This window comes from Aquarana catesbeiana, linkage group LG01, assembly GCF_042186555.1.
Source record: "Aquarana catesbeiana isolate 2022-GZ linkage group LG01, ASM4218655v1, whole genome shotgun sequence".
NCBI classification, from domain to species: Eukaryota; Metazoa; Chordata; class Amphibia; order Anura; family Ranidae; genus Aquarana; species Aquarana catesbeiana.
The window spans coordinates 468,626,737-468,643,097 of record NC_133324.1 but is presented as its reverse complement, the minus strand read 5'-3'; the positions used below and the strand labels follow the sequence as shown (position 1 = coordinate 468,643,097).

At 41.8% G+C, this 16,361-nt stretch overlaps 1 protein-coding gene across 1 annotated transcript in view; it reads right to left on the bottom strand.

The window, feature by feature from the left end:
* GRIN3A (glutamate ionotropic receptor NMDA type subunit 3A) overlaps positions 1–16,361 on the bottom strand; it is a 596,809-nt gene that overhangs the window by 35,279 nt on the left and 545,169 nt on the right. The window contains exon 8 of the mRNA XM_073591206.1: positions 10,263–10,336. Within this exon, the coding sequence (XP_073447307.1) occupies positions 10,263–10,336 (74 nt within the window). The remainder of the gene's footprint in view (positions 1–10,262; positions 10,337–16,361) is intronic.

Genomic DNA, 16,361 nt, shown 5'->3' with positions numbered 1-16,361 from the left:
ACACTGACCACTACACTGACCACTACACTACACTGTCCACTACACTACATTGTCCACTACACTACACTGTCCTCTACACAATACGGACCACTACACTACACTGTCCACTACACTACACTGTCCTCTACACAATACGGACCACTACACTACACTGTCCACTACACTACACTGACCACTATATTGTCCACTACACTACACTGTCCACTACACTATACTGTCCACTACACTAACCACTACACTATACTGTTCACTACACTAACCACTACACTGACCACTACACTATACTGTCCACTACACTGACCACTACACTATACTGACCACTACACTATACTGTCCACTACACTAACCACTACACTATACTGTCCACTACACTAACCACTACACTATACTGTCCACTACACTAACCACTAAACTGACCACTACACTGACCACTACACTGTCCACTATACTACACTATAATGACCACCATACTACACTACACTGACCACTATACTACACTGACCACTATACTACACTGTCCACTATACTACACTATACTGACCACTACACTACACTGTCCTCTACACTATACTGACCACTACACTACACTGTCCACTACACTACATTGTCCACTACACTACACTGACCACTACACTACACTGTCCTCTACACAATATGGACCACTACACTACACTGACCACTATATTGTCCACTACACTATACTGTCCACTATACTGACCACTACACTATACTGTCCACTACACTAACCACTACACTATACTATCCACTACACTAACCACTACACTAACCACTACACTAACCACTACACTGACCACTACACTATACTGTCCACTACACTAACCACTACACTATACTGTCCACTACACTAACCACTAAACTGACCACTACACTGACCACTACACTGTCCACTATACTACACTATAATGACCACCATACTACACTACACTGACCACTATACTACACTGACCACTATACTACACTGTCCACTATACTACACTATACTGACCACCATACTACACTATACTGGCCACTACACTATACTGACCACCATACTACGCTGTCCACTATACTATACTGTCCACTACACTGACCACTATACTGTCCACTACACTGACCACCATACTACACTACACTATACTGACCACTATACTACACAGCCTACGCTATACTGTCCTGCCTACAGTCTCTCTCTCTCCCCCTCGGGGCCAGTAACAAGACTCTCATGAGGGAGTCTCACTCATCTTCTTGTCCTGGCCTGCATCAGTCCGGAGGAGGAGGAGAAGACAGCGGCGGCTCACATTTATGCTTCTCATTCCCCCACGTTCTGGCTGCTGCCATGTTCAGTGTCCAGCACACTGTGATTGGGCATATGGGGGTCATGTGCGGAGGCGGGACTTCAGGAGCAATCACGTACAGGCCAGCCCTACACCTCACATGACCCCCATACCCCCAATCACAAGGCACTGGACACTTAACATGGTGGCCGCAGTGCAGGGGACACAGGAACTTGAAATTAGGAGGGGGCAGCCAGTAGTGACACATACTGGCACCCCCCTAAATGTCACGCCCAGGGCCATGGCACCCCCTGCACCCCCCACGCTACACCACTGATTCTATTCAAAACAAAGTGATTCTATTTGAATTTTGGGAAATGGTTAAATTCTTTCTATACTATTCAATTGTTTTTTTAATTATATTCTTTTTCAATTTGTTTATTCTATTATATTCTTTTCTATTATATTCTATTATTTTATTTTCTGTTCTATTCTATCCTTTTCTATTCTTTTATAATCAAATTCAAATTTATTTTATTCAAAATTCGAATTTCGGAAGATGGTTACATTATTTCTATTCTATTCTGTTGTTTTTCTATACTATTCTGTTATTTTCTATTCTATTCTAATCTATTCTTTTCTATTCAAATTCAAATTGATTCTTTTTGAACTTTGGGAAATGGTTACATGTATCTATGCTATTCTATTCTATTGTTTTTCTAATTATATTCTTTTCTATTCTATTATAGTTTATTCTATTTTTTTTTCTACTCTATTCTTATTTTTTATTCTTTTATTTTCTTATATATTTGAATTTGACTTTATTCTATTTGAAATTCAAATTTCAGACACTCAATTTTTTTTTTTTGTATTCTATTCCTTTATTTTCTATTCTATTTTATTCACTTGAAATTTGAAAACTATTCGAATACGAAAACTATTCTAAATCGAATTTGAAAACTACTTGAATTTAAAAACTATTCGAGTTTGAAAACTTTCTAATTCAAATTTGAAAACTATTCAAATTCGAAAACTATTCGAATCGATTGAAATTCAGTCCAAATTTTTTTATTATTTTGGATTTGTTGAAATTTGGTACGTTTGTAATTCAGAAATTCAAATACATCTGAATTTCCAAGAAAAATATTTTTCGGAACAAAACGAACTGCACATGTCTAAGGATTAAAGTGGCTGCTAACTTTCAAAAAGACTCACTGACAACCCTTCTGTTTTATTTAGGCATAATGCACTATGTAAGTGTGTTTTTTTTTTTTTTTTAAGCAAAGTCTCTAAATACCTATTTTTTATTTTTATATCTGTATTTAGGCCGGTCACATGACTCCAGGCTGCTCTGCTACTGTGATCCAGGGCTACAGCGGGGGGGCTGAGATCTCCCTCTGACATCAGTCGGGGAGGTCACATGGCCAGGCCCCTCCCACCGTAGCGCTGTATCGGAGTAGCAGAATGGAGCCAGCCTGAATATAGCTGAAAAAGGGTTTTTAGAGGAAGTTAGAGCCTGCCTCATCTCCTGGCTGAAAGACGCCCAGCATAATCTAGTCTTCTCCTGCCTGGCATTACTGCTTCTGGACCTCCCCTTTCATCCCTTGTATTTCAGTCCTTTCGATCAGGCAGGCTTAGCATCACATATGTTAGTTACCTAAATCAGCCAGCACATCAAGAAGTACATTCTAAGGCAGGATTTACTAAAGCCCTTTTCCATCAAAAGAGCTACTACAACTTATCAAGATATTTTATAAATCCAGGATGCCAAAGAACCCCCACTCCACCAGACTGACATCCATCAATCAAGACATTTTTATATTTGCATAACTCCTCCTGCAAGCCGCCCTCTGCTTGCTTTGGGGCTGAGGGCTCCAAAGAGAAGTAAAAGAAGCTTTGTATTACAAAGTTAACCCTACGGGATCCCCCCACCTGCCATGATCTGCCTGAATAGAAACAGCTGGATATCTCCTCTATATCAACACTAGTTTCGAGATCAACCAGTGTTGTTATAGAGCAGCCTTTCTCAAAATTTTCAGAACAGAGGAACCCTTGAAATAACTTTTCAGGCTCAGGGAACCCCTGATAAAAATGACTATATCTTCAATGATATATTAGTAATAATATCTCATGATATATTAGTGTGATGGTCTTTGGGAGGAATGCTCCTTACAAGTGTGGCCATTGGAAAGAATTAGCCCATTACAGAAAGCTAAAAATAACAATGATGTCACTGGGAACTTATCTGAGGAGCAGAAGTTGTTCATTGCTCAAGGTACACCTAGCAACCGCTGGAGGAACCCTAGAGTTCCATGGAACCCTGGTTGAGAAACCCTGGTATAGAGGAAAGAGCTGAGTTCCACAGCTTGCTTAGTCCTGAGGAAAGCCCTGTACAGCAACTCTGCAAATGCAGAGTTCTCCAGAACCTACACCTTCTTGACCACAAGTATGCAACTCCCTGCCTACGATTATTCACTGATATGGTAGAACAGCTGACAAGTTTACCGGATTTAGACCCTTCACAGAAACAGAAGGAAAAAAAAAATCTCTACAAAATTGTACCGACTCTGCATAATGATTCACTCTCTGTAGAAGCTGATTGATTACACTAGCAGTGGTGAGAGCAGGGATCTCCCTACACTTTGCTTAAAGTTACACTTAGAGGTATCAGAACCCTGGAGATTGTAGCAACTGTCTACATTATACAGCAGACTAATACTCTGAGCACTGCAAAACCAACCAGCGTGGATTTAAAATAAGGAATGTAATGAACACAGGAAAGCTTTATTTGAAATTTTCATTAGCATATTGGTAAAAGGGGGGGCAGGAACTTAAACTTTAATTTCTTGTGAAAATGATAGGTTAATATAGGCAATTTGTCCACTTTTGATTCAAAATGATCTTCTCTACACCTTAAATCAATAACCCCATGTATTATTCTGTTTTTGAGGAGGAGCCTGAAACTCTCTCCAACAACATACATGGTGTTATAGCCAATACAACTCAGTTTTTACATTAATATTAATATATATTTTATATATATATTTTTTTTTACATTTCTACTGGATACGCAAAGTGAGAAATGGGCACAAATTCAGTTTTTAATTAAGGTTTGATCAGTGAAATCAACTGTGTAACCCAAAGAAATATAGAATCCATTTAAATTATATTAATTTATGGTGTTCCTTATACTAAATAGTTAGTAATCACGAGCATGCACATGCACCTATATTATAAAAAAAACATAATTAAATACAAGCTACAGCTACCCTTGACAATGAGAATTTAAATATTACAGTAGAATCTCTCTTAGGTGTTGACATGCAGGTACACCTAATGCCCCGTACACACGGTCGGATTTTCCGAAGGAAAATGTGTGATAGGACCTTGTTGTCGGAAATTCCGACCATGTGTGGGCTCCATCACACATTTTCCATCGGATTTTCCGACACAGAAAGTTTGAGAGCAGGATATAAAATTTTCCGACAACAAAATCCGTTGTCGGAAATTCCGATCGTGTGTACACAAATCCGACGGACAAAGTGCAACGCATGCTCAGAATAAATAAAGAGATGGAAGCTATTGGCCACTGCCCTGTTTATAGTCCCGACGTACGTGTTTTACGTCACCGCGTTTGGAACGATCGGATTTTCCGACAACTTTGTGTGACCGTGTGTATGCAAGACAAGTTTGAGCCAACATCCGTAGGAAAAAATCCATGGATTTTGTTGTCGGAATGTCCGAACAAAGTCCGACCGTGTGTACGGGGCATAACAGTGCAAGTACGGGAGTGGATATGTGAGAGGCAGATTACTTAATGGTTGTTCAGGCAGAGGCAGACAATCATTGGGGAATCAGGGTCTGATGAATCTCTAGCATTTACAGAATGTAGGTGGCATGTGGGGTCATCAGTGCTGTGTTTTGGCCTAGGCCAACAAGGCCCAGGCCTAGGGCGGCACTTTGTGGGGGGCGGCAAAAAGCCGCCCCCCCCCAAAACGGCACCCGCTCTCCTCCCGCACAGCAGGGCACATCAGGAGTACAGCTTGGGAGTGCAGTGGCCTCGCGGCTGCAGATGGGGCCTGGAAGCAGTTAAATCAGGAGCTGTCAAGCCGCCCCTGTAAAGCTGCGATTCTCTCTCTCTCTGATGTGGCCAATCATGGGGAGGGAAACAGCAGGGAAGAAGCTGGGCGGCGGCATGACAAAATCAATTAGAGCCGCTCTCTCTCTTTCTTCTCTCTTCTCCGTTCAGCTGACAGAAAGGGGAGGGGGGGAGAGCAGGGGAGGTCTCTGGTAAATGGAGCAGCTGTGACAGGGAGAGGAGAGACGCGGGCTGTCTGTGTATCTCCCCCGCTCGCCCCCCTCCTCTTTCTGTCAGCCGAAGAGAGAAGAGAGAGAGAGCGGCTCTAATTGGTTTCCCTGTGCCGCTGCCCAGCTTCCTGACTGCTGTTTCTCACCCCATAATTGGCCACAGCAGAGGGCCAATCAGAAGACTCTGGGGGCATCATGGGAAGAGTAATCCCTGAAGAATGGCAGCCCTGTGTGTGTCCACAAACATCATGCTACAGCCTCCAGCATGCATGCACTCTGCTGGGGGGGTTACAGGAGGAGAAAAAGAGAGTACTGTGCTTGGGGAAGCCAGATAGGGAGCCACGCTGTACCCGCACCACCAGAGCCACGCTGTACCCGCACCACCAGAGCCACGCTGTACCCGCACCACCAGAGCCACGCTGTACTCGCACCACCAGAGCCACGCTGTACCCGCACCACCAGAGCCACGCTGTACCCGCACCACCAGAGCCACGCTGTACCCGCACCACCAGAGAGTCACGCTGTACCCGCACCTCCAGAGAGTCACGCTGTACCCGCACCACCAGAGAGCCACGCTGTACCCGCACCACCAGAGCCACGCTGTACCCGCACCACCAGAGCCACGCTGTACCCGCACCACCAGAGCCACGCTGTACCCGCACCACCAAAGCCACACTGTACCCGCACCACCAGAGCCACGCTGTACCCGCACCACCAGAGCCACACTGTACCCGCACCACCAGAGCCACGCTGTACCCGCACCACCAGAGCCACGCTGTACCCACACCACCAGAGCCACGCTGTACCCACACCAACAAAGCCACGCTGTACCCGCACCACCAGAGCTACGCTGTACCCGCACCACCAGAGCCACGCTGTACCCGCACCACCAGAGCCACGCTGTACCCGCACCACCAGAGAGTCACGCTGTACCCGCACCACCAGAGAGCCACGCTGTACCCGCACCACCAGAGAGCCACGCTGTACCCGCACCACCAGAGCCACGCTGTACCCGCACCACCAGAGAGCCACGCTGTACCCGCACCACCAGAGAGGGAGCCACGCACCACCAGAGAGAGAGCCACGTTGTTCCCGCACCACCAGAGAGACGTTGTTCCCGCAACACCAGAACCACGCTGTACCCGCACCACCAGAGAGCCATGCTGTACCCGCACCACCAGAGAGCCACGCTGTACCCGCACCACCAGAGAGCCACGCTTTACCCGCACCACCAGAGAGCCACGCTGTACCCGCACCAACAGAGGGGGAGAAAGATGAAGCCACTGCCAGGGTAGAGATGCTACACTACTGACTAGAGTTGGCCTGGGCAACCCAGAGTGAGCGAACATCCAGCCGGAGGAATCACTGTTGCAGTTTCACCGGATCTGGTAAGAGAGCCTGTTGGCCATTATTCATTACTGTTCTCAGGAACTGAGCCATTAGGAAGTACCTAACCTGATATCCTCTAGGCCAACCCTAGTGACGCCACTGTCCCAGAGCCCACAACAAGTTACGGCACTGAGTTTCGGTAACTGGCCAGACAGGGATGTGCCAGCGTGGGCACCCAGGACATCTGCCACCCGGAGTCCCACAAGTGGCGATGGGCTTTCAGTAGCAGCCCACACCTCTCTCCCCACTGTCAGCCACACACACTCAGTACACAGCCAGGAGGAGGAGGAGCCACAGAGGAGGGACACGACTTCAGTGCAAGAACCTCCCAAAGCACCCAGCACATATCCCCTTACCCCCAAATGAAAAGATGCCGTATCGCTCACTGTCCTCCTCCCGCGGCGTCCCTTTGTCCTCTTCCCGCGGCGTCCCTTTGTCCTCTTCCCGTGGCGTCCCTCTGTCCTCCCATGAAGATGACAGGGCGGATCTTAAAAAGGAAGGGGTGTGGCCTTGACAGGAAGGGGTGGGTCATAGTTAAATTAGGGGGGTGCGCGAGCTTAGTCAGGCCTAGGGCAGCACAAAACCTAAATACACCACTGGGGGTCATGGAGACTCAAAGTCATATTCTGACTTTAGGTCCACAATAAATAGCTAACATTTTCAATATGATTAACTACTTAAAGAACGGAAGGATCTTCCCCCTCAATGACCAGGTCATTTTTTGCAATACGGCACTGCGTCGCTTTAACTGACAATTGTGCGGTTGTGCGACACTGTACCCAAACACAATTCATCTCCATTTTCCCCACAAATAGAGCTTTCTTTTGGTGGTGTTTTATCACCTCTGTGGTTTTTATTTTTTGCGCTATAAACAAAAAAAGACCGACAATTTTGAAAAAAAAAAAAAACAATATTTTTTACTTTTTGCTATAATAAACATCCCAAAAAAATTAAAAAAAAACTAATTTCTTCATCAGTTTAAGCCGATATGTATTCTTCTACATATTTTTGGTAAAAAAAAATCGCAATAAGCCTATATTAATTGGTTTGGTCAAAAGTTATAGCATCTACAAAATAGGAGAGAGATTTATGGCATTTTTATTATTATTATTTTTTTTTACTAGTAATTGCAGTGATCAGTGATTTTTAGCAGGACTGCGACATTGCGGCGGACAGATTGGAAACTTTAGACACTTTTTTGGAACTATTGACATTTATACAGCGATCAGATATAAAAATAGCCACTGATTACTGTATAAATGTCACTGGCAGGGAAGGGGTTAACACTAGGGGGCGATCAAGGGGTTAAGTGTTCCCTAGGGAGGTGTTTCTAATTGTGGGGGCAGTGTAGTGACTGGAGGAGGAGACAGATCGCTGTTCCTAATCACTAGGAACAGCAGATCTGTCTTTTCTCCTCTGATAGAACAGTAATCTGCCTGTTTACATTGACAGATCCCCGTTATGTCTCTCTCAGGAGCGATCGCGGGTGGCTGGCAAACATCGCTTCCCTTTTAGTGGTCTTAAAGCGTCCAATGTACAATGACAGTGATTCGCCCAGGAGAGCTAACCTGCCACAGTACAACTGCAGCGGCTGGTCTTTAAGTGGTTAAAGAATGCTACAAAGAACTTTATGTAATCCATGCTCAATGGATTTTTTAAGGTAAAAGAGCTTTGAAGGCACTATTAAGTAACAATGAAAATCCAAGCAATATATAATGTGAAATGGCTGGGCTGATGCAGGGTTTAGAAATTACAGCTACTGCTCCCTGGCCATAGGATTGCCATCTTTTGGTTCATAAAAAAAAGAAATTTTCATTAATGTTGTGATAGTAACCAGATTATCTTCAGTGAACAGAGATTTAAAACTCATCAAATGTGCACATTGTATTCTATTTGTGCTCTTTACTAAGAAACTAAAATGTAATTTAAAAAACAGAAGTATATGGATTACATATGTTGATGAATTTGTGCAAAAAATGTTTTTGATGAAATACATACAAATAGTTAATCAAAAAAAATCAGCAGAAAAATATTAGAGAAAAAGGGGAAAGAGTTAATAAAAGATAAAAGCTGAATAGGGTTGTGTATGTTAGGGGCTGCTGTCAGCATTTGTTTGGACTGTCAAAATGACTGTACATTCCCACAGATTATACCAGGAATGCAGCTCTTAGTGTTCTCTGCAGATGTTGTAGGTCTGTGGCCCCAGCTGTGCCACCTAACCCTCACCACCCACACTGCCACAGCGGCAAAGGCAGACTGCCTGTTTGTGACCTGGCAGTCATTAATATCCTCTGAGTGCTAGAGACATCAAAGTGATAAAGATAGCAAAGTGAGAGAGACAAGTCTAATGTATACTGTATATACTGTACAACACACACACACATATATATACATGGTATATATATATACATATATATATATATATATATATATATATATATATATATATATATATATATATTCATTCGAGCATGCTGGAGGTAGAAATAGGACTAGGGTTATGATCAGGGCAAAGTTTACAAAAGTTTACAAAAGTAAAGAATGCATGCATACTTGGTATCCCAATTATCCCTAACATCTAGGTAAACAGGAGAAAGGAAAAAGTGAAGGAAACTTTGTTTTCAAAAGTTGCTCTATTTGGATGAATAATAAGCATCAACTTCAATGTCACTTTTGTAATGTGAAGGTGCAGAGTTAATAGAAATAACTGGAGAACCCCCAGTATCCGAAAATGATGGACTATATCAGCCACAAAGAGGAGACATATTAGATAAAAACATAGTATTTTATTTAGAAAACAATTAAAAAATGTGAGTGATACAGATTAGATGAACATGGTCCATACAGTGGTATGATAAGACGTTGTCTACGTGGGTTCACTGTATAGACCATGTTCATCGAATCTGTATATGTCTAGTTTATTATTTGTATATTTTATATACTCACTGCCCCTGTTGGGGTATCACTAAAAAATCTTTTAATTGTTTTCTAAATAAAATACTATGTTTTCAACTAATATGTCTCCTCTTTGTGACCGATATAGTCCGTCATTGTAGGATACTAGGGGTTCTGCGGTTATTTCTATTAACTTTGCATGGCCTGTTTAGATGAGGCCAGAGTCTATTTTCCTTATTATGTAATGGGAAGGTAGGAAATAGCTCTGGTCATACAGGAGGTAAAACACAAATATACTGATACAGAAATGAATGTGCAGAAACTAGCTTGAACTTTAGAAATGTTTCTACACTGATGCAAGTCTTATAGAGTTTAAAGTAAAAAGGCTTTACTTACCTCTTTTCTAACCGCCTTAATTTCTGTTGAAACTCGTCCTCATTAAATGATGTATTTAAAGCTCTGTGGAGACGCTGTTAAGAAGAGTACTCGTTAAACAATAATATATTCTGCAGATGTATAACAATTTTACTCAAAGGAATATACATATAGCCTATAAAGTAACAATATCACTCAATCTTGCAGCATTATAGTAGTTCTCATTTATACCTGAAAACTATACATTATAGGAGAACATACCATCATTAAAGTACACAATGTGTGGCAAGAAATAGGTGAAATTTAAGTTATTGCCACCAAAATGGTAAGTCTTGTTGTTTAACCCTTAGTAAATGAAGGGAAGTTCTGCTGACTTCCATCATTCAATCATGTGCAAGCAAAAATGCTGTTTTTTTTTGTTTTCATTGCATGTCATTGGGTGTTATTTGCAAAGAGAAGCTTAACCTAATTTACTAAGCTCTGGAGCAAACACTTTCCCAAGATTGCAACTGCAGTTGCAAAGTGCGCAGTCTATTTGCCTTTAGTAAATCAACCTCAAAGTGTTCGGTACAAAGAATACAGTTACAGGTTCTATGGCGCATGGGTCAAGAATGAACCAATTTATTTAACATACTTGTACATTTTTGCAGATGTACTACTACAGTTATATAATATCCTGTTTCAAAAATGTCCAAAGTGCTAAGAAGAAAAAAGTAATGCTTTGTGTGAGGCATGAGCACTGTTTTACTATTCAAAAAATCATCAGTGGGCATTTATACAAAAACTGATTTTTTTTTCTCTTAATGTGACTATGTTGCCAAACTTAACATGCAAATAAATATGTTCTGTGAAATACTGTAGTAATGTAGGAGACAGCTGGAGGAATCACTGAGCTCAGTGAGGTATCGGGAGATCAACACATCTGGAAGTGTAACTTCCTGAAGAAACTTCAGCCCTGATATTTACCACAAATAAGTGGTGCAGGGGCTAAGAAATGTAGTTACCATATATACTCGGGTATAAACCGAGTTTTTCAGCACTTTTTTTGTGCTGAAAATGCCCCCCTCGGCTTATACTCGAGTTAAGCACTTTTCTGCAGCAGAGAATTACATTTTCTGAACCGAATTTGGGGACCCATATCTCGGGGCCACTTAGTGTGCAAACCCAGTGGAACGAGCACTACAACATATCCAAAGCTGGGGTTCCTAGCACCAAGTGGCCCTGAAATACGGGGCCCCAAAGTCGGTTTGGAAAATGTTATTCTCTGCTGCAGAAAAGTGCTTGATATTTTCCGAACCAACTTTGGGACCCTGTATCTTGGGGCCACTTGGGGCTAAGAACCCCAGCTTTGGAAATGTTATAGTGCTAATTCCACTGGGTTAGCAAATTTGGGGTTCCTAGCACCAAGCGGCCCGAGATACGGGGCCCCAAAGTCGGTCAACTGTGCCCATCTGCAGCAATGTCATTTCGGATCCAGAGACCCCAAATTTTGGCTGCAGCAAGGGGGCATCTAGGAACCCTTAACTACCGAGTTTGAAGTTTGGGGGACCTATGGCTGCAAATGGGCACAGTGAGGCATGCAAATGGGCGCAGTGAGGCTGCAAATGGACACTGTTGACCCTCTTTTCCACTTACAGTAGCTGCGCATTTCTCACCCTAGGCTTATACTTGAGTCAATAAGTTTTCCCAGTTTTTTGTGGTAAAATTAGGTGCCTCGGCTTATATTCGGGTGGGCTTATACTCGAGTATATACGGTATATACTTTTATTAGAAAAAAAAACACATGGTTGATAACTAATGCGCTATCCAGGCTGCTGGAGGAGGATAAAACTGTCAATTAACAAAGCCGTTAGCTTTCTTTCATGTAATTTTAATTGTACTTTTGATATATCATTGTGCTTGCTAACAGTATTTAACTCAGGGAGCTCCAGGGAGCTGTACAATTGTCTTTGAGGATAAAGGTGTTTTTTTTTTTTTTTTTTTTGCTCTTATAGCCTGATTAGACCATGTTCTGTAATAGTTTTTTTTTCTAGATTAGTTATTGGTTTAGGGTTTCCACACGTTTTTCTTTTTTAACTCATTGAAAATAATTTTTATTTAAGGTAAATGTGTTAAAGGCAGAAGATAGAACTGGTAAGCAGCTTGAAATTCTTCTTGATATGTCTGCTCTGATATCTACAAATACAATGAAATAAAAAATAAGTAAAGTAAACCAATTTACCAACTTAAGATAGAGAATCAGACTATTGTAATTGGTACCCCAGATGATGTCATTTATAACGAAACGATCTTCGAGTTCCATACATATGCATGCTGCTACAGCTGCGTGATCGCTGCTTGAAACTCACAAGGAATTTATCTGTTTGATCTGTTGATTGTGACATGATCATAGCTTGGACTTTTATGTAAGTGTACTGTTTAATAAACCGGATGTTGTGACAGTATCACACTATGTGGAGTCCTTTTGTCTCCTAAACATTCTGCTATCGAGGCTTCCTAATACTACACCCTGTATCCTGAGTTGCTGTGAACCTCCTGGTGTATACCACCCACGGCCATAGGAAAGGAACGTCTGGATTTCTTTCTCAGTGGATGAGAGATCCAACCAAGTGCTGTGTGAGCAAGAGAGGGGTTGCTGGCTTTCCAGGAAGCCTCCATTTTTTTTCTCCATTTTTTATGGTGATGGGTGTCACGCCGTCAGGGGTATAATTGTTATTTCCAAACACTCTTTTCTTCCATTGGACTTTCTTTGATGAAATCCAGCTTTTTATGAACATTTTGTTTGCACAATTGCACTTAATTCACATGTGATGTAATTTTGCATATGTGTGTTCAAACTTTATTCACAGTTATTATTGTTTATATACAATTTATTGTCTGCATATTAGTATATTTGTTTGTATTCGCATGAATGCACTTTTTTTTTAGCGCTGCACTCTTTTTACATATATTATCTGTGCGTTGCGTCTAGGTTATAGTGCATAGCTGCTTATTAAATTTTAGTTCCTAGCGTGGATCTACCCTTTACATTTAAATTATTGTAATTGTCCATTGACCACAGAATCTTTTTAGAATATATGTTTAGCATCTACAATCCTCCGTCTGTGTTTGCAGCAATAAATAGATTTATTTCACATTTGTTTTCTCAGTCAGCCTTTTTCCATTAACGTGTGCCACATGCAATAAACTAAAGCAGGGACCAGCCATAGAGAACAATGGCAGTCTGCCTGGTGCATTCACTGAAGTGAAGGCAGAAGATGACATTTTTTTCTATAGCTAAATCCTTTCTTCAGTTTTACACATTCACACATCTATAATGAAAGAAATTACCCCCAAGCAGGTACATATATGCTAAAGTTTACTTTTAAGTATACTTGTCTATGAGTATCTAATTATTCAGAGAGTACTTTTTTAAAGATTCCATAGAAAATATATACATTACAGCTGCCATAACACCTTTAAGGCTAAACTATTGGTAGATTTTAATCTCATGCTCATAAGTAATGTAATCCCTTGATGGCAAATAACTAGTTTGCAATACATTTTTATTATCTAACAATCCCCTAGCCTTGTATAGGCTGCTTACTGAGGAAGATATCTAAACATTTTTTTGAAGTTGTTGACACTCTCAACTAGTACCACTTCCTGGGGTTAGGGTCCATATTTTTACTGCGCTAACAGTAAAGACCCCTTTCTAAAATCTGAGTTTAAACTTCCTTTCTTTTAACCTTGGATGTGTGTTCTCTTCATGGACTTTAGAGTAAACAGTTTATTACAGTTACTAGAGTCACTTTTGATCTATTTGCTCTAAATAAGAAATCAAAGAGTCTCTGTCTCTTTGAAGAATGCTAACATAGTTTAATCACTTCCATGCCGGTCCTATTCTGGCACTCCTCTCCTACATGTAAAAATCATATATTTTTTTGCCAGAAAATTACTCAGAACCCCCTAACATTATATATATGTTTTTGGAAAAAAAACTGTTTCATGAATAAAAAAATAACAAAACAGTAAAGTAAGCCCAATTTTCTTGCATAATATGAAATATGATGTTACACAGAGTAAATAGAGATCAAACGTGTCACGCTTTAAAATTGCGCACACTCATGGAATGGCTCCAAACTTCGATACTTAAAAATCTGCATAGGCAATGCTTTAAGATTTTTACACATTACCAGGTTAGAGTTACAGAGTAGGTCTAGTGCTAGAATTGTTGCTCAATAAGACCCCACATCTCTCCTCCAGGCTGGAAAGCATGAGATCAGAAAAAAAATTCACAATCTCATGTTAACACATTACATTACATTACACATTACAATCGCGGCCCGCACGTGATGTCATAACACCACGCTAGGGCCTCCGATGGTCATAGAGATGACTGGTGACCATCTGGTCACCGGAAATCTCTATGGTCGTCATCTGGCTGCAGCTGGTTCTTTCTTCGGGTCCCCGATGGCACCGGAGAGCCTGGAGAAGCACCGGATGGTGGCAGGAGGGGGGATGTCCCCTCCCTTTGCCTGTAAGAATGATCAAGTAGAGGAACTGCCGCTATGATCATTCTTATGCCCCGTACACACGGTCGGATTTTCCGACGGAAAATGTGTGATAGGACCTTGTTGTCGGAAATTCCTACCGTGTGTAGGCTCCATCACACATTTTCCATCGGATTTTCCGACACACAAAGTTTGAGAGCAGGATATAAAATTTTCCTACAATAAAATCCGTTGTCGGAAATTCCGATCGTGTGTACACAAATCCGACGGACAAAGTGCCACGCATGCTCAGAATAAATAAAGAGATGAAAGCTATTGGCCACTGCCCCGTTTATAGTCCCGACGTACATGTTTTACGTCACCGCGTTCAGAATGATCGTATTTTCCGACAACTTTGTGTGACCATGTGTATGCAAGACAAGTTTGAGCCAACACCCGTCGGAAAAAATCCTAGGATTTTGTTGTCGGAATGTCCGAACAAAGTCCAACCGTGTGTACGGGGCATTATGGTGCACAGAATCGCCAGTTGAAAACGAGGATATCTGAATGATGCCTGTAGCTGCAGGCATCATTCAGATTTCCCCACTGAAGGTCAAGGATGTCATATGATGGCCTTGGGCTGGAAGTGGTTAAACTCTGTTACCTTCCTGTCTATGTGGCAGTATGAGTCAGAAATTTTTCCTAAAGGTCAGAATAGTCATATCTGCTAATGGTATGATAGGATTGAAGGGCTTCTGTGCACTGCAGGTCTCTTTAAAGTATTGTAAAGTCTTTTTTTTTTTTTTTAAATAACACACATGTTATACTTACCTTCCCTCTGCAGTGCGTTTCCACAGAACAGCCAGGATCCTCCTCTTTTCAGGTCCCTCTTGGGCACTCCTGGCCCCTCCCTCCTGTTGTCTGCCCCCTAAGCAAGCAGCTTGCTATGGGGGCACACAAACCGAAGCATAGATCCCTGTGTTTATTCAGACATGGAATGGAACACTAGCCCGACTCCCCCTTTCTCTCCTCATTGGCTGACTGGCTTTCATTGACACCAGCAGGAGCCAATGGCACCGTCCTGCTATCTCAGTCAATGATGAGGGGTGTCCTGGGCAACCAAGACACTCCTACATCATCGCTGGTTCTAGATGCATACACTGCATTAAGATAAAAAAAAACCTTGTGCCTTTATAATCACTTTAAATAAATGTAAAAACCTTACTGAATTGCCTGTATGTGGAAAACATGCTGTGTACCTTGGAAAATTTCATGGCAGGGGAGGGAAGAATTGTTACTTTTTTCATCATTTGTTACATCTTAATGCTGCTGATGCCCCAAAGCCTCTTTATAGACTGCCCTTGTCCACATGCATTATTGGTTTATGTGTTTTTTCACGGGACATATTTTCTAACTGTGGATTGCTGCAGTTGTTTCACAGGCCTTTTTTTATTGGGAAAACTGTGGAATTAGCCTGGGCAATGTGCATCAGCACAGAAGCTTATAGCCTCCTTTGGGAGATCATATAAATGGGTGATTTACAGGCAGGAGATATATTTATATCAGCATTACCAGTGGTTATTTTCATAAAGACTAGCAATTACAATTAAAAAATAGAATTTTTATGTGATATTATCGTGTTAATGCT